This window comes from Dama dama, chromosome 21, assembly GCF_033118175.1.
Source record: "Dama dama isolate Ldn47 chromosome 21, ASM3311817v1, whole genome shotgun sequence".
Taxonomy (NCBI): Eukaryota; Metazoa; Chordata; class Mammalia; order Artiodactyla; family Cervidae; genus Dama; species Dama dama.
In genome coordinates this window covers 67,723,730-67,742,266 of record NC_083701.1, presented here as the reverse complement: position 1 = coordinate 67,742,266, position 18,537 = coordinate 67,723,730, and the positions used below count along the sequence as shown (strand labels likewise).

General features: G+C 37.9%; 1 protein-coding gene and 1 pseudogene across 7 annotated transcripts in view; both read right to left on the bottom strand.

Moving 5' to 3' along the window:
- Positions 1–18,537, bottom strand: part of RAD54B (RAD54 homolog B) — a 108,241-nt gene that overhangs the window by 21,342 nt on the left and 68,362 nt on the right. For 6 of the 7 annotated variants that reach the window (XM_061123768.1, XM_061123769.1, XM_061123770.1 and 3 more), the window contains 4 exons: positions 16,243–16,468; positions 15,771–15,978; positions 5,888–6,027; positions 524–814 (listed from right to left, as the gene is read on the bottom strand). In XM_061123768.1, the coding sequence (XP_060979751.1) occupies positions 524–814; positions 5,888–6,027; positions 15,771–15,978; positions 16,243–16,468 (865 nt within the window). The remainder of the gene's footprint in view (positions 1–523; positions 815–5,887; positions 6,028–15,770; positions 15,979–16,242; positions 16,469–18,537) is intronic. The other variant, XM_061123767.1, reaches the window with a different exon arrangement.
- Positions 10,727–10,886, bottom strand: LOC133042931 (U4 spliceosomal RNA; annotated as a pseudogene).

Here is an 18,537-nt window from a genome sequence, read left to right as displayed (position 1 = left end):
TTACATAAAATTTTAACGTCTTTGATACACATTGCTAAACTGTCTCCCAGTTGGACCAATTTACATTCTAACCAGTAGATGATTTTTATTTTCTTCTTTGTGATTTTCACAAACTTCATACAATAATCATGTATCACTTTTATAATGAGGAAAAAATAAATTATTTCTTAATGGTGGATTTTGTATGTGTTAAACCAAACAAACTGACTGGCTTTACTAACATAAAATAGGAAGGGAAACCAGGACCAAACAGTAGGTGAGGCACCAGAGGGCATGGGACACAAAATCCAGAAGAAGGCTCTAGAGCCCAGTCCATCCCCTGTTTAACCCTATGAATAAGGACATGCTCTGAAGAACAAGCAGAAGGCTGGATGAGCTCTAGAGAAGAATCACACTGGAGAGGCTGCACAGCTTTTGGAAAACACACAAATGTAACCTCAGGGATTAGTCTCATCTGCCCTCTTGGATTCATATGACATAGAACCCTCAGCTCATATTCCTGACAGTCTCACAAACTACTTACCTTTATTGAGCCAAACAAAAGGCAGGGGTGATTGCAAAGTTTTTTAAGAGCTCCAATACATATTAGGTGAGAAGTATTTTCCAACAATCCTTGAAGACAGAATCTGACGGCCTGAGAATTTAACAGTTTTCTATAAAGTTCAATCTGTAGGGCTCCTGGTCGGCAAAAGACTACATTCTCTATTTTAGGAGGGAGATATTTATTTATGACTTCTTGGGTTCTTCTAAGGATGAAGAGTCCAGTGAGGCAAGTAAGTTCAGCTGCTCTTTGCTCTCCTAACTTCCTTTCTTCCTATGGAAAAATTGCAGACTTAAAAGTGTTTTAGACAAAAAAAAAATACATGCAGTTAAAAAGAATATTAAATATTTTATCAAGATCAAACATTTACTAATTGCTTCCCTTCAGATTTATTTTAAACAAGAATTATTTGAAATACAGCTTAGAACAGAAAAACCAACAATCATCTCTTTAAATGTTTAGCATAACCATTTAATTAAGTGAAGCCACAGTCTCCAAATCCTTGCTTGTTTGGCTACTGCCACCACTGACAACCACTGGAAATCAATAATCTACAAACTGAATTATCTGAAAGTAATCTTTTATGTGAAGATACAATGGTACAATAGTCTTAAAATCATTATCAAAGCACTAAAAAAGCAAATTCTTGGAAGAAAATATTTTTACAATTACTGATCCTAAAACAAAGCCTTTAAGAAATTACTGGCACAAGGCACTGCTGACTCTTTAAAAATCATTACACATTGTTTGTTCATTATATAATAGTACATCTTTAAAGTCAAAATACAGTATGAATGAAATATATGTTTAAATTCTCTACATAGAATCTTCTTGTCTTCTACACTACAATCTTCACAGTGTAAGTATATATTTGTTTCTATACAAATCATGGAAAATTTCCCTTATATTTTAAAACTATTTTCAATTTTTATTACAAAAAACCTGGGTCACAGGTAATAAAATACAGTGATACAAAAATAAAAAAATTAAAGCTAACTTTCATCAACCAGAAATAGCAAACGCTGTCAAAACTTTTTATAAATATTTTCAAAATCATTTTGTTTGCATAAATATGCAAACGTATTATATGTTTTATTTTTATTTGTTACAAAAAACATGATCTGAAACAATAAAGCTTCAAGAAAATTAGAAACCAGTTTGGCTTATCATCATAGTCCCCCGTGTCTGGCACTTAGCATTTGGCCCACTTGAGGGATTTCATATGTAAGTGCTGGGGAAGTAAATGAATGTGGTCTTATTTTTAAATAATGTATTATAAACACTTTCCTTTCTATGAAATATATGTATAAATAACTATTTTATATGGTTCCTGGTTCATGGAAACTGCTCAATAACTATCTGTTAACTAATCACAGTATTGTATTAATTCTGAAATTTTTTCTTTCTCAATTTAACTGCTCTGAAATAGGATGCTTTTACAATCGATGACTTCTTACAATTACAACTGACAGTGTTTTGCTACTGGTACAAAAAATAATGGTGCATCCTAGAATTAATAGTATAATAGATGTTATGAAATATATACAACATGTAGCACCTAACTTAGATTTTTCTATCTTCAGTTCAGTTCAGTTGCGTCCAACTCTTTGAGATCCCATGGACTGCAGCATGTCAGGCCTCCTTGTCCATCACCAACTTCCAGGGTTTACTCAAACTCATGTCCATTGAGTCAGTGATGCCATCCAACCACCTCATCCTCTGTCGTCCCCTTCTCCTTCTGCCTTCAATCTTTCCCAGCATCAGGATATTTCAAATGAGTCGGTTTTTCACATCAGGTGGCCAAAGTATTGGAGTTTCAGCTTCAACATCAGTCCTTCCAATGAACACCCAGGACTGATCTCCTTTAGGATGGACTGGTTGGATCTCCTTGCAGTCCCAGGGACTCTCAAGAGTCTTCTCCAACACCACAGTTCAAAAGCATCAATTCTTCTGTGCTCAGCTTTCTTTATGGTCCAACTCTCACATTCATACATGACTACTGGAAAAACCATAGCCTTAACTAGACAGACCTTTGTTGGCAAAGTAATGTCTCCGCTTTTTAATATGCTATCTAGCTTGCTCATAACTTTTTTCCCAAGGAGTAAATGTCTTTTAATTTCATGGCTGCAGTCACCATGTGTAGTGATTCTGGAGCCCAGAAAAATAGACTTTCACTGTTTCCCCATCTATTTGTCATGAAGTGATGGGACCAGATGCCATGATCTTAGCTTTCTGAATGTTGAGCTTTAAGCCAATTTTTTCACTCTCCTCTCTCATCTTGAAAATCAAGATGCTCTTTAGTTCTTAGCTTTCTGCCATAAGGGTGGTGTCGTCTGCATATCTGAGGTTATTGATATTTCTCCCAGCAATCTTGATTGCAGCTTGTGCTTCTTCCAGCCTGGCGTTTCTCATGATGTACTCTGCATATAAGTTAAATAAGCAGGGTGACAATATACAGCCTTGACGTACTCCTTTTCCTATTTGGAACCAGTCTGTTGTTCCATGTCCAGTTCTAACTGTTGCTTCCTGACCTGCATACAGATTTCTCAAGAGGCAGGTCAGATGGTCTGGTATTCCCATCTCTTAAAGAATTTTCCACAGTCTGTGGTGATCTACACAGTCAAAGGCTTTGGCATAGTCAATAAAGCAGAAATAGATGTTCTTCTAGAACTCTCTTGCTTTTGTGATGATTCAACAAATGTTGGCAATTTGATCTCTGGGTCCTCTGCGTTTTCTAAATCCAGCTTGAACATCTGGAAGTTCACAGTTCACATACTATTAAAGCCTGGCTTGGGGAATTTTGAGCATTACTTTGCTAGTATGTGAGATGAGTGCAACTGTGCAGTAGTTTGAGCATTCTTTGACATGGCCTTTCTTTGGGATTGGAATGAAAACTGACCTTTTCCAGTCCTGTGGCCACTGCTGAGTTTTCCAAATTTGCTGACATACTGAGTGCAGCACTTTCACAGCATCATCTTTTAGGATTTGAAATGGCTCAACTGGAATTCCAGCACCTCCACTATCTTTGTTCATAGTGATGCTTCCTAAGGTCCACTTGACTTCATATTCCAGGATGTCTGGCTCTGGTTGAGTGATCACACCATCATGATTATCTGGGTCATGAAGATCTTTTTTGTATAGTTCTTCTGTGCATTCTTGCCACCTCTTCTTAATATCTTCTGCTTCTGTTAGGTCCATACCATTTCTGTCATTTATTGAGCTCATCTTTGCATGAAATGTTCCCTTGGTATCTCCTATTTTCTTGAAGAGATCTCTAGTCTCTCCCATTCTGTTGTTTTCCTCTATTCCTTTGCATTGATCACTGAGGAAGGCTTTCTTATCTCTCCTTGCTATTCTTTGGACCTCTGCATTCAAATGCATATATCTCTCCTTTTCTCCTTTGCTTTTAGCTTCTCTTCTTTTCACAGCTATTTTAAGGCCTCCTCAGACAGCCATTTTGCTTTTTTGCATTTCTTTTTCTTGGGGATGGTCTTGCTCCCTGTCTCCTATACAATGTCATGAACCTCTGTCCATAGTTCATCAGGCACTCTATCAGATCTAGTCCCTTAAATCTATTTCTCACTTCCACTGAATAATCATAAGGGATTTGATTTAGGAGATAATCTGAATAGCCTAGCAGTTTTCCCTACTTTCTTCAATATAAGTCTGAATTTGGCAATAAGGAGTTCATGATCTGAGCCACAGTCAGCTCCTGGACCTGTTTTTGCTAACTGTATAGAGCTTCTCCACCTTTGGCTGCAAAGAATATAATCAATCTGATTTTGGTGTTGACCATCTGGTGATGTCCATGTGTAGAGTCTTCTCTTGTGTTGTTGGAAGCGGGTGTTTGCTGTGACCAGTGTGTTCTCTTGGCAAAACTCTATTATCCTTTGCCCTGCTTCATTCTCTACTCCAAGGCCAAATTTGCCTGTTACTCTAGGTGTTTCTTGACTTCCTACTTTTGCACTCCAGTCCCCTATAATGAAAAAGACATCTTTTTTGGGTGTTAGTTCTAGAGGGTCTTGTAAGTCTTCATAGAACTGTTCAGCTTCTTCAGCATTACTGGTCGGGGCATAGACTTGGATTACCGTGATACTGAATGGTTTGCCTTGGAAATAAACAGAGATCATTCTGTCATTTTTGAGATGGCATCCAAGTACTGCATTTTGGACTCTTGTTGACTATGATGGCTACTCCATTTCTTCTAAGGGATTCTTGCCCACAGTAGTAGATATAATGGTCATCTAAATTCACCCATTCCAGTCCATTTTAGCTCGCTGATTCCTAAAATGCTGACATTCACCCTTTCCATCTCCTGTTTGACCACTTCCAATTTGCCTTGATTCATGGACCTAACATTTCAGGTTCCTATGCAATATTGCTCTTTATAGCATCGGAACTTGCTTCCATCACCAGTCACATCCACAACTGGGTGTTGTTTTTGCTTTGGCTCTATCTCTTCATTCTTTCTGGAGTTATTTCTTCACTGATCTCCAGTAGCATACTGGGCACCTACCAACCTGGGGAGTTCAAAGTGTCCTATCTTTTTGCCTTTTCATACTGTTTATGGGGTTCTCAAGGCAAGTATACTGAAGTGGTTTGCCATTCCCTTCTCCAGTGGACCACATTTCATCAGAACTCTCCACTATGACCCATCCACCTTGGGTGGCCCTACACGGCATGGCTCATAGTTTCATTCAGTTAGAGAAGGCTGTGGTCCATCTGATTAGACTGGTTAGTTTTCTGTGATTGTGGTTAGAAATGTTTATTTCAGATTAGTTTGTTTTCCTTAGTTTTATCTATAATTTTTTTTTACCCTTACAGCTAAATCTTTAAGCATTTAATAAACATCTATGATTACTTCTGTATAATAAATTCCTAAAGGTGGTACTTCCAGGCCACAAGATACACTCAAATTGAAAGCTTTTAATACATATTGGCAAACTATCCTCCAATCATACCAATTTATATTTCAATTGGTAGAGGACAGTATTCTCAGGTACACTTGCTATTACAATGTAATCTAACCAATGAAAAAATCAGTAGAAATGTACAAAAATCACTTCACAGTTATTTAATTTACATTTTTCAAAATCAGTAAAGATAAACATTTTTATATGTTTCCGGTCATTTCTAATTCTTTGTGAAGTACCTACCTATGAATCTTTTTAAAGTGATAATGTCATTTTCCAAAGTAAGAAATGCAAAAGAAGTTGAAAGATTATGGAGAAAATAAAAAATTCACTCCACTAATTTATTTTTTCCTAAATTAAAATAATACCCAAGTTATGGATGATTTTCCCAGATAAACTACTCATCTTTAACCTTTATTAAAGTAAACTATACCTCAGAAGCAGAAGGTTGTCTTGATATAATAATGGGTTCTTCATATATTTTTCTATAAGCTGACAAAGAGCCTAATATTCCTGGATTTACAAAATCAATTAATGTAAAAAATTCTTGGAGATCATTCTGAACTGGAGTACCTAAAGAGATAAAAGTGATGAGAAGGTCAAGTTTGTGTTTTACAGTATGAGTTTTTTATAGAAATTTGTACTCTCTTCCCTCAGAGGACTACATATAAGCAAAGTCTCAAATTAAAAAAGAGCAGCTAAATCAAGTTTTTAAAAATTAAAAATCATGTAAATTTTTAACTCTGGTTGTAACTGTGAACTGAAGTCTTATTTGGTACAGCATTTTGGCAGAGTACAGGCTCTAGAGTCTGACTGTGCTGTGCTTAGTCACTGAGTTGTGTCCGACTCTTTGCGACCCCATGGACTGTAGCCCACCAGGCTCCTCTGTCTGTGGGGATTCTCCAGGCAAGAATACTGGAGTGGGTTGCCAAGCCCTCCTCCAGGGAGAGTCTGACTATTTGGGTTCAAATGCCACCTGTATCTCTTACTCTCTGAGTAACCTTGAAAAGTTACTTACCCCAATTTTATTATTAGGGTTGTGAGGATAAAATGAATTAATTCATACTAAGAACAGTGCCTGGAGCACAGTAATGTTCCATAGCTGTTAGCTGTTACTGTTAGAACTGTGTGACTCTGGACAAAGTTACTTAAGTTCTTTTAAGTTAAACTGGGGATTGTTTTTTCACTTAAAAAAGTGGAAAGATAATTTCCCAGAATATTACAATGAAAAGTAAAGACAAAGGATGTGAAGTGCCTGACATTTAGTAGACACAGTGAAAGGTACCTAATACCTTACAAAGTTATCAGATAAAATTGGGATCTTCACTAATCCTAAAGAGTGACAGAGACTCTAATGGATTGATATACCCTGCACATACTACATGCTCAATAACTTCCGGCTAACTAATTTTCAAAGAAACACCAGCATGTTTCAATAATTATAATAATGTCAAATGAATATATAAGTCAGCACAGTAAAAGAGCATAATTTCAGATGAGTTTCAGATAAGAGACTATAAAAAGTTGTCCAAAGATATAAATAATATAAGAAGTACATAAAAATGCACTTATTTCAGTAACAAATGACACGAACTTTTACAATGTTAGGGATTTTTACGATCACTTTCTTCAAAATTAAATGGGTAGACCGAGGCTGGACCAATGCTGACTAATTTTTTTAATACATCTAGTTAGTTCTAAATTTTTTTAGACACATCAGAGAGTTAAGAAAATATTATTTGTATTAATATGTATTTTGTTAAGCCTTTAAAAGAATTCATGACAATGATTGATAAAAAAGTGGGGGAACAGGAAAAGCAAGAAGGGAACAAAAGGTACAAGGGTCACTGTGATTGGCTTCCAGACAATCATCCAAATGATTAATCCAAGCTAATCATAGTAGTTCTGTCCCCTATGCCAATGACTGATGTTAAAGAAGAGTTTGTCTCAAACTAGGTTCTAAGAAGGAGAGCCTGAGATACAGATTAGCTACACATGATTTATGGAGAAATGACTCAGGAGAAAGGGAATCAGAAAAGGCAGGGAAAACAACTAACAATGTAGCTTGAGTTAATTTACAGGGAGCCTTAGAGCAAAAACTGCACCACATAAAGCTGCTCCTGAAATTACCCTAAGGTGAAGGAGCTGGTATTTTCTACTTGCTGCTCTATATGAGTCCGAGCTACAAGGGAGAGAAGCAGCTCTCATTCAACCAATGATAATTCTCCAGATAAGGCAGGAACACGAATTCTTTAACCAACAGTCCCAGTAGCTAAGAGGTGGGTCCGACAGCTCAGAAAAGGCGAGCTAGGGAGGGTACCGACAGTGTCCGCCAAGAGTATGCGATCCATCTTGTCCAATGAGGAAGTCAAGAGAAAAAGGCAGAGCCAGCCCATTTTCCTTTAAACATCACCACATCTGGATGTGATGTCTGGAACTGCTCCGGCCACTTGTTATAAGCATAAAGACGAAGTCAACACCAAACACGGCACAGCAGAGAACAAAAAGAACCAGAATCCTTGACAACATTGTTGAGCTGCTGGATCACCCCCCTGGAGCCTGTCCTTGCTCTAGATTTGCAGTTGTGTGGGAGAATAAGCACGTTTGATTCACGTATCTGTTACTCGCAGCTGAAATCACCCTGATACACAAGGGAAAGAGGCAAAAGCAAAACTGGAAAACAGAAAGGTGGAACGTAAGAAAGGGGCAGGAAAACGATTTAGGGCAGAAAATAATAGGGAAGTAGAGTAAAGAAGGAAAAGAAAAGATGGGTTTCCCTGGTGGTACAGTGGATAGGAATCCACCTACCAATACAGAGGATACAGGTTTGATCCCTGGTCCAGGAAGATTCCACACACCGGGGAGCAATTAAGCCTGGGTACCACAACTGCTGAACCCATGTTCTAGAGCCTGAGAGCCGCAGCTAGAGAAGCCACCGTAAGGAGAATCCTAAGCATGGAAAAGAAGAGTAACTCCCGCTCACCACAACTAGAGAAAGCCCACTCACAGCAACAAAGACCCAGTGCAGCAAAAAAATAATAAACTTTTTTAAAAAAAGAAAAGAAGGGGCTATACGCCAGACAATACACTAGGATAGTATCATTCTGAGAAGCTGTCACAAATGTTATCTAGAAATACTTTAGTCCCCAGCTCGCTGCTTTTAGTATTCCTTTCTAATTCTAGACTATGTGGAACTTGTAGAAGAAGCTAAATAATATAACGTTAATGAAAGTTAAGCAGCAATGTCCTGTGATAAGAAAAAAGGAAACACTGAAGATTTTTCAAGTTTGTGTATTTACTAAAATTATTTTCAGAGCTATGGAAGTGAAATTAAGAGAACTTTCTCTTCCCCTACCTCTATCCCAGCAATAAAAGCTTTTCATTTCATTGTTTACTTTTAAGGAGACATAAATCTACCACCCTACCCAAGTACAGCTATATCCATGTCTCTGATTTCCATAAAAAGGTATAAGAGCTCTTTATACATACTCTTAACGTGTATTTTTCCTTTAGGTCCAATAATTTCACTTTCAGCAGTCTACATAGAAAAAGTATGTACTTGTAGATATTCATCACATTTCAAAATTATGCAATATCATAGAAAAATGTTTACATTAAGTGTATTTTGATGTACATTGTGTGTCAATGAATAAAGATGGATTGTATGTATTGGACTGGCCAAAAAGTTCATTCAGGTTTTTCCATATGATCTTATGGGAAAACCCAAACACACTTTTTGGCCAACCCAATATATACAAAAAACAAAGAAATATGCATGTATGTTCTGTGTGTGCATGTGTGTGTGTGTGTGTGTGAATAATGAAACATGACAAAATGCTAACAGCTCATTAAGAAACTGAGACTGAAGGATGACTTCCACACTCTAGTTTGTAAGCATGCCATAATACAGCAGTACATATATGTATCTGTATGTCTGCGTATGTGGTATATATTTTTAACTTTCAATCTTCAATAAGAATTTTGCTTCAAATCTCATACTTTTCTTTTTTATACTATAAATAAAGGATATCTAACATCTAATGAAAGGTTATCTAACATAATGAGATGTTACAAATTGACCTGTGTCCCCTCAAAATTCCTATCTTGAAGTCCTAATTCCCAATGTGACTATATTTGAAAACAGGCCTTTTCAGGAGGTAAAGTTAAAGAAACTCATAAGGGTGAGGCCCTAATCCAACATGACTTATATTCTTTCAAGAAGAAAGAAAGACACAGGGATACACACACTCAGAGGACAGGCCATGAGAGGACCCAGCGAGCACACAGTCATCTTCAAGGCAAGGAGAGAGGCCTCAGAAGAAATCAAACCTGCTGATAGCCTGAGACCGGACTTCCAGTCTCCAGAATTGTAGGAAAATACATTTCTGTCATTGAAGAAATTTACCACCCAGTCCATGGTATTTTGTTATTTCAGCCCTAGAAGTCTAATATACCTCTATTAAATTTTAATTTTAATATTAAAATTTTCTAGGAAATATTAACCGAATATTCTTCATACCACTGAGCCAGGTAAGAGCAGGAAACAAAACCAAAATTACTTTCACTGGATTCTTAGATAGCTTTTGAGCACCTATTATGTATGCAGCACTGCACATACTCATAATCAAATGTTAATTCCATAATAAAACACAAATCACCTTGGGAGTAAGATATTCTGCCACTATTAAAAAGAATTTATTCAGGCAATTCTGAGCAGATAAAAACCAATGATAAGCATTTCTAAATACGAGAGGTTACCCAGTGCTAGTTTTCACCTAAATTCACAGCTCAGGAGCAGCAGTGACCAGGACAAGAAAACAGAAACAGGGACCTCCCTGGTGGTCCAGGGGTTAAGAACCCACCTGCACGGCAGGGGACCAAGTTCGTTCCCTGGGTGGGGAACTAAGGCCCCACATGCCACAGAACAACTAGAGAGCCTGCTTGCCACAACAACACAACAACGAGAGCAGCAAGAAAGGTCCCACATGATGCAACCAAGATCTGCAACTAAGACCTAATGCAGTCAAATAAATAAATATATTTTTTAAAAAGAAAGAAAGCAGAAACAAGGTAAAGAAGACAAAGCACAAATAAAGGGGGCAATGCTAATTCCTCAAAGGAAATGACTTTATTGGTCATCATTAGGACAGTCCTTCTGAATGGAGTCCCAGAATCACTTTCTAACTGAAAATATTAAATTTAATAATCTCCAAAATATATAAGCAGCTCTTACAGCCCAATATCAGAAAAACAAACAACCCAATCAAAAAATGGGCAGAAGACCTAAACAGATATTTCTACAAGGAAGACATACGGATGGCTAGTAAATTCAAGAAAAGATGCTCAACATCACTATTAGAAAAGTTTTCAATTAGCAATAATCGCGCCTCAGATAAACCTCATTGGCTACGATACTGCCACTGCGCAAAGCTAACATCACTATTAGAGAAATCAAAACTACAATGAGGTATTCCCTCACACTGGTCAGAATTGTTGTTCAGTCAGTCAGTCATGTCTGACTCTTTGCAACCCCATGGACTGCAGCATGCCAGGCTTCCCTGTCCTTCACTATCCCCCAGAGTTTGTTCAAACTCATGTCTATTGAGTCAGTGAGCCCATCCAACCATCTCATCCTCTGTCATCCCCTTCTCCTCCTACCCTCAATCTTTCCCAGCATCAGGGTCTTTTCCAGTGAGTTGGCTCTTCTCATTAGGTGGCCAAAGTATTGGAGTTTCAGCTTCAGCATCAGTCCTTCTGGTGAATATCCAGGGTTGATTTCCTTTAGGATTGACTGGTTTGATCTCCTTGGTGTCTAAGGGACTCTCAAGAGCCTTCTCCAGCATTACAGATCAAAAGCATCAATTCTTCAATGTTCAGCCTTCTTTATGGTCCAACTCTCTTTGACTACACAGACCTTTGTCAGCAAAGTGATGTCTCTGCTTTTTAATACACTGTCTAGGTTTTAATACGATGGTCAGAATGGCCTTCATCAAAAAATCTACAAACAAAAATGCTGAAGAGGATGTAGAGAAAAGGGAACCCTCCTGCACTGTTGGTAGAAATGTAAACTGATACAGCCATTATGGAGAACAGTATGGAGATTCCTTAAAAAAAAAAAAAAACAACTAGGAATAAATCTACCATCTGACCCAACAATCCCACTACTGGGAATATACCCTGAGAAAATCACAATTCCAAAAGACACATGTAGGGGAATTCCCTGGTGGTCCAGCGGTTAAGACTTGGAGCTTCAACTGCAGGGGGCACAAGTTCAATCCCTGGTTAGGGAACAAAGAGCCCGCATGCCGCAAAGTGCGGCCCCAAAAACTTAAAAAAAATTTTTTTAAATAAATAAATAAATACGACACATGTACCCCAATCAATGTTCACTGCAGCACTATCTACAATAGCTAGGCTATGGAAGCAACCTAGATGCTCGTTCACAGATGAAATAAGTCAGAAAGAGAAAAACAAATATTGTATATTAATGCATATATATGGAATCTAGAGAAGTGGTATTGATGAACCTATTTCCAGGAAAAGAATAGAAACAGATACAGAGACTTGTGGTCTTGTGGGGTTGAGAGAGCAGGACAGATGGAGAAAGTAGCAAGGACATATACACACTATCACGTCTAAAACAGATAGCTGGTGAGAAGTTGCCGTGTAACACAGGAAGCAGAGCCTAGCACTCAGTGATGATTTAGAGGGGTACTACGACGAAGGGAGGGAAGGGAGGCTCAAGAGGGAGGTGATATATGTATAATTATAGCTGATGTGCATTGTTGTATGGCAGAAACCACACAACACCGTAAAGCAATTTTCCCCCAATTAAAAATAAAGTGTAAAAAAATTAAGAGTGGTATCATCCACATATCTGAGGTTGTTGATGTTCTCCCACCTGTCTTGATTCCAGCTTGTAACTCATCCAGCCTGACATTTCTCATAATGTGCTCAACATATAGGTTAAACAAACAGGGTCACAGCAGACAGCCCTGTGGTACTCCTTTCTCAATCCTGAACAAATCAGTTGTTCCAAACAGGGTACTAACCATTGTTTCTTGACCTGCATAAAGTTTCTCAGGGGACAGGTAAGATGGTCTGGTATTCCTATCTCTTTAAGAGCTTTCCACAGTTTGTCGTGATCCACACAATCAAAGGCTTTAGTGTAGTCGATGAAAGAGGTAGATGTCTTGTCTGGAATTCCCTAGCTTTCTCTATGATCCAGCGAATGTGAGCAATTTGATCTCTGGTTCCTCTTCCTTTTCTAAACCCAGCTTGGACATCTGGAAGTTCTTGGTTCGCATAATGCTGAAACCTAGCATGCAAGATTTTAAGCATGACCTTACTAGCATGGGAGTCACTGACTCCAACTGTCCGACCCACACAGAGTCGGACACAACTGGGTGACAGAAAAACAACAAAAAAATAAAATTTAATTTGTAATGCTAGTTAAATTGATATTTTCTCATAATGGAGAATAGTAGTAAAACTGTTCGTTTTTGCTAAAGGACATTATCTGATTGTCAAATAGAAGAGAATCCATTTTTTTGCACTGGGTCTGGGTCTGGTTGCCACGTGTGGGCTGTCTCTAGCTGTGGTAAATGGGCTACTCTTTGTCGTGGTGTGCAAGCTTCTCACTGGGACAGCTTCTTTCATTGCGGAGCACAGGCTCTAGACAGGCTTCGGTAGTTGTGGCTCCTGGGCTCTAGAGCCCTAGAGCCCTAGAGCCCCAGCTCAGTAGTTATGGTGCTCGGGCTTACTTGCTCCACAGCATGTGGAATCTTCCCACACCAGAGATCAAACCCACGTCCCCTGCATTGACAGGTGAATTCTCACCCACTGTGCCACCAGGGAAGTCCTATTTTTTTTTTAATTGCTCTACTATTATTACCCAAAAGTAATCTAAATTCATCACTCTTTATTTTTGTTTTCCCCCTTGAATGCCAATCTTTTTAACACTATAGCTATTACTACTATTTAGGTAAGCAATATTGACGCCACATTGCGGTAAAGAGAAATAATCTCTGCTTTGCTCTTCCCACAATGTAACTAAATTCACCTAAATCTTTTTTCGCCATTGCTTTTCTGGCCCCAGTTCAGTTCAGTTGCTCAGTCGTGTCTGACTCTTTGCGACCCCATGAACCGCAGCACGCCAGGCCTCCCTGTCCATCACCAACTCTCAGAGTCCACCCAAACCCATGTCCATCGAGTCGGTGATGCCATCCAACCATCTCATCCTCTGTCGTCCCTTCTCTTCTGGCCCTCAATCTTTCCCAGCATCAGGGTCTTTTCAAATGAGTCAGCTTTTCACATCAGGCGGCCAAAGTATTGGGAGTTTAAGCTTCAACATCAGTCCCTCCAATGAACACCCAGGACTGATCTCCTTTAGGATGGACTGGCTGGATCTCCTTGCAGTCCAAGGGATGCTCAAGAGTCTTCTCCAACACCACAGTTCAAAAGCATCAATTCTTCGGCACTCTTCTTTATAGTCCAACTCTCACATCCATACGTGACCACTGGAAAAACCACAGTCTTGACTAGACGGACCTTTGTTGGCAAAGTAATGTCTCCGCTTTTTAATATGCTGTCTCAGTTGGTCATAACCTTCCTTCCAAGGAGCAAGCGTCTTTTAATTTCATGGATGCAATCACCATCTGCAGTGATTTCGGAGCCCAGAAAAATAAAGTCAGCCACTGTGTCCACTGTTTCCCCATCTATTTGCCATGAAGTGATGGGACTGGATGTCATGATCTTAGTTTTCTGAATGTTGAGCTTTAAGCCAACTTTTTCACTCTCCTCTCTCACTTTCATCAAGATGCTCTTTAGTTCTTCCTCACTTTCTGCCATAAGGGTGGTGTCATCTGCATATCTGAGGTTATTGATGTTTCTCCCCGCAATCTTGATTCCAGCTTGTGCTTCATCCAGCCCAGTATTTCTCATGATGTACTCTGCATATTAAGTTAAATAAGCAGGGTGACAATATACAGCCTTGATGTACTCCTTTTCCTATTTGGAACCAGTCTGTTGTTCCATGTCCAGTTCTAACTGTTGCTTCCTGACCTGCATACAGGTTTCTCAAGAGTCAGGTCAGGTGGTCTGGTATTCCCATCTCTTTCAGAATTTTCCACAGGATTTCAAAATCAAAGGCTACTCAAGAAGTATAAAGAGTCCACTTTGACTAAACATGAAGAATGTAAAGGTCATTTAACAGTTGCCCAAATCATTTCTAAAAAGCATATATGGTTTTAAAAATCACATTTGGTAATGGTTTTACAATCCTTCTACACAAATTGGAAGTCAAATAGCCATGAATCATTTAAAGGCGGGCCCCCTCTGTAGCCCAACTCAGGGAGAGCACACCAGAGGGGGTTTCTCTGTTGCTCCAGGGCACACTTCTACCCTGAAGATGTATACTGGAGGAATAAGCTGTTGGTCACAGCCCTTCTCCCTCATTTTAACTTCAGAGGAGAGCTCTGACATGCATAAAGGACACACGAAGGACACAAAGACATGGGATATAATGCAGTAAGAGTAACCATGCCCTGCCCATCCCTTCTAAAAGGATAAAAGATGATTGGGAAAAGGAGCCTTAAGCAGAAAACAGAAGGGTTGTAAACATTAGTAATGACATCTTCTTTCTCCTGCTACCGAAATGGTAAATTGAAAGCACCACACAAGACCAAAGTGAGGTGTGGGAAAATAACTCCTTTGAGTTATTTAGGCCTAATTCTAGTCTAGGCCTTAAGCTAAAAAGGATAAGGTAGAAAAGTATTCTTGTATTCATGTACAGTCGATCCCACTTTTCCAGACAACCTAGGCTAGAAGCTTTGGTCAGCAAAAAACCATATGCATACAGCACAAACATGGAAAAATAAAGGATATTTATATTAAACACTTATCATATAAGGGTAGTCTTCCAAGAACTTTACATGAATTAACTCATTTGGCCCTCACAACACAAGGAATCTATGTCACACATAAGAAAACTGAGGTACGGAGAAGTACAACTTGCCCAAAGTTGCACAGCTCTAAATGAACGTCAGACTTGGAAACCAAGCTCAAGCAGTCTAGCCCCATCTCCTACTTTCCTTACCATGACACCATCATGTTTACTCCTCAAAGAATCCAACATCTGGGAAACATTACGCAGGAATTTGACAATTCAGAATCCTACCGAGACTCAACTAACCCAGGTTGATTAGTATGAATTCCACTCAATATCATCAATTCTTTGGATGTCAAACATCATACTACAAGTTCTGCATATTCATTAGGCAAAACTCCATTATATCTCACCCAAAGTAAATACAAACCAGTTAAAATTATCCTTTTCTCACAAGAGAGGCTAATGAGGGCTGTAGTTGTCTTAATGGCACTGTTCTTCAAACGATGCCCTTCATCACAAATTAGAAGATCAAATTTTACAGTCTTAATTTGATCCAGGGACCGAAGTAACATTTCATAACTGATGATAAGAACAGAATAAAATGGAGATTTGGTGAATTCTTCTACTTTGTGGTCCTAAAAAAAAAAAAAAAAAGGTAACCTTTAACAAACCATGGGCAAAAACTGTGTGAAATTAAATAAAAGCAGCATATTCCTGAAAACCATTCTCTAGGTATTAGAATATATTAACTCAACCAAATTGTAAGGCAAGATTCCACTTATCAGAAAAAAGAGAGCTACATACACTTGAAAAACTGCTAGACAGTGAAAGCTGCAGCATTGATTTGAAAAGCTAGAGATTTAGTAAAGACCAAATCTAAATTTTCAAAAGTCTCTTACCTGATCAACAGTAAATATCTTGATTCTTTCAATTCCTAGCCATTTTTGGAATTCTTTCCTCCAATTATTCACCAAGCTTCCAGGTGTGACAATAAGTGTCTTCTTTATTATTGGCTTGCCTCCGTAGGGTCCCTGACACTGTAGGGTCCAGATAAGCGAAATACATTGCAGTGTTTTCCCTAAACCCATTTCATCAGCAAGAATAGCTCCACATCTGCCATTCACCCTGTTAGAAATAATTATATTTCCATCAACTACAAAAGGAAAATTTTTATGCCCCTAACATCATTACCTATCAGTCAAAAACCAGAAGCGGATATTTTGTAATTAGGATGAATTCTAGCCCCCACTAAACACATTTTCTAGCTCTTCATTCAGCTGATTTATGACATTTTGCATCTGTGCTAATTATATTCATTATATAGTTATTGTCAACTAAATTACTAAAACAAATTGAAATTACAGTTGAATCTAAATCTGTTACTATCATAATTCCATATTTAGAAACTAAAAATGAATGCCAATTTCATATCTACAGTTAAATAATTTAACTATAACTGTGCTTCTCATCACTAACAGCTGAGCAGTTTTTATCAGTTTCAGTATTAGATATCAAAACACTTTAAAATATAATGAAACATAAACCAGAAAGACCTAGTGATCTGTATATATGATTCTCTTTCAATAAATGATATCCTCAACCAAAATAGCTCCTTGACCTGTAAGAAAAATTAAACGCTATTTGATCTAATACACATAATTTAGTAAAAATCTTATCCTACAAGCCTACTTGGTTCACACAATTCAAAATGAAACATAAGGAATACTACCAGTAACTAAAATTTATACCACTTCATGGTTTTAAAAGCTCTTTGACAGGTATTAGATAAACACTTTAAAAGTTACAAAATCCAAAGGAATTAAGGAAATATAAGTATAGTTGGTTAATCCATTCTGTTTCTTACTAGTAGAAATAACAACCAAAACCAATTTGATTTATGTTTTCCAGTTCAAAATGTAGAGAAAAAATTACAATCATGAATTATAGCCACTATTATTATTTTAGATTATTATAGCCCTTAGTATTACTTTAGATTATTTTAGATTTTGCCATTGCAGGATGCCAGCTAAATGAGATATAGTGAGTGGCAGAGAGAAAACAGTGATACAGCATCCAGCATCCAGGTATAGTGAAGAGAGCAGGAATGCTTCCCTTGCGGAAGATGAACCTCGAGCAGAGTGTTAAAGGAAAACAGGAATTCACTACATTAATCAGTATTAACACATCAGCACAGCTGGAGCTTGAACTGAATTCCAAGCAAAGAAATACAGGGTTAGGAAGCTGGCAAGATTGGTAGCAGACAGACTGTATCTTGTAGGTCAGTGTCTCCCCAGCATCAGTCTTCCATGGATGACTACAATGCTTGGCCATATACGTGATACTATGTGTGCTACTATTCATTATTTTTCTCTAAATCAACTCACTTTTTAACTTAGATTTATTTGAAAAGAAAATAAATTCTTTCTAAGCATAATCTACTTGTGAAACCAAAAGTTTGATGTGCTATTTCCTTCCAATTATTCACTAACTAAATATGCTGTGATTAAAAGTAAAAAATAAAGTTTGTCCATGCACACCTAAAATAATCCTATACACCACCCAACTGGAATGCATACCACAGATTAGAAAACATTGCTCTAAGTTCTGAGAACTGTAATCACTTTAAGCAAGGAAATGCCATGCTCAGAACTGTTTCCAGAAACATCAAACTGGCAGCAATAAGTAGAAAGAATCTGAGGAGCATCAGAAACAGATATACAAGTTAGAAGCTGTTGCAATAGTCCAGATAAAATATAACTTTATGACACCAGTTACTAGAACTGCTACAGTGAGGTGCCAGAAACAGTTAGGTTCGAAATGGTATTTGGGAAGTCAAAATATTCAAAAGTTTAGATGTGATTAGATAGAGAAGGTGAGAGAAAAGAAATAAAAGATGATTCTCAGGCCAACTGACGTAAGATCTCCAGAAAAGAAGAGCATATTTGAAAGAATGTGAATCTAGAAAGTTTCTAGGAGATAATTTTCCCCTTGTCATCATTCAAGGGGTTCTTTAGAGCTTGGAGGAATTTACATTCCTAACTCCCTAGTAACTGAGACATACTGAGTGGCAATAACCAAAGTAAAAATCAAGGTCCTATGCATTAAAAACAAAACAAAAAAAGGACTGAAAGGAAATGTACTAATATGTTAGCAGAGACTTTTGATTCTTTTAACCCTCTTTGATTTGAATTTAT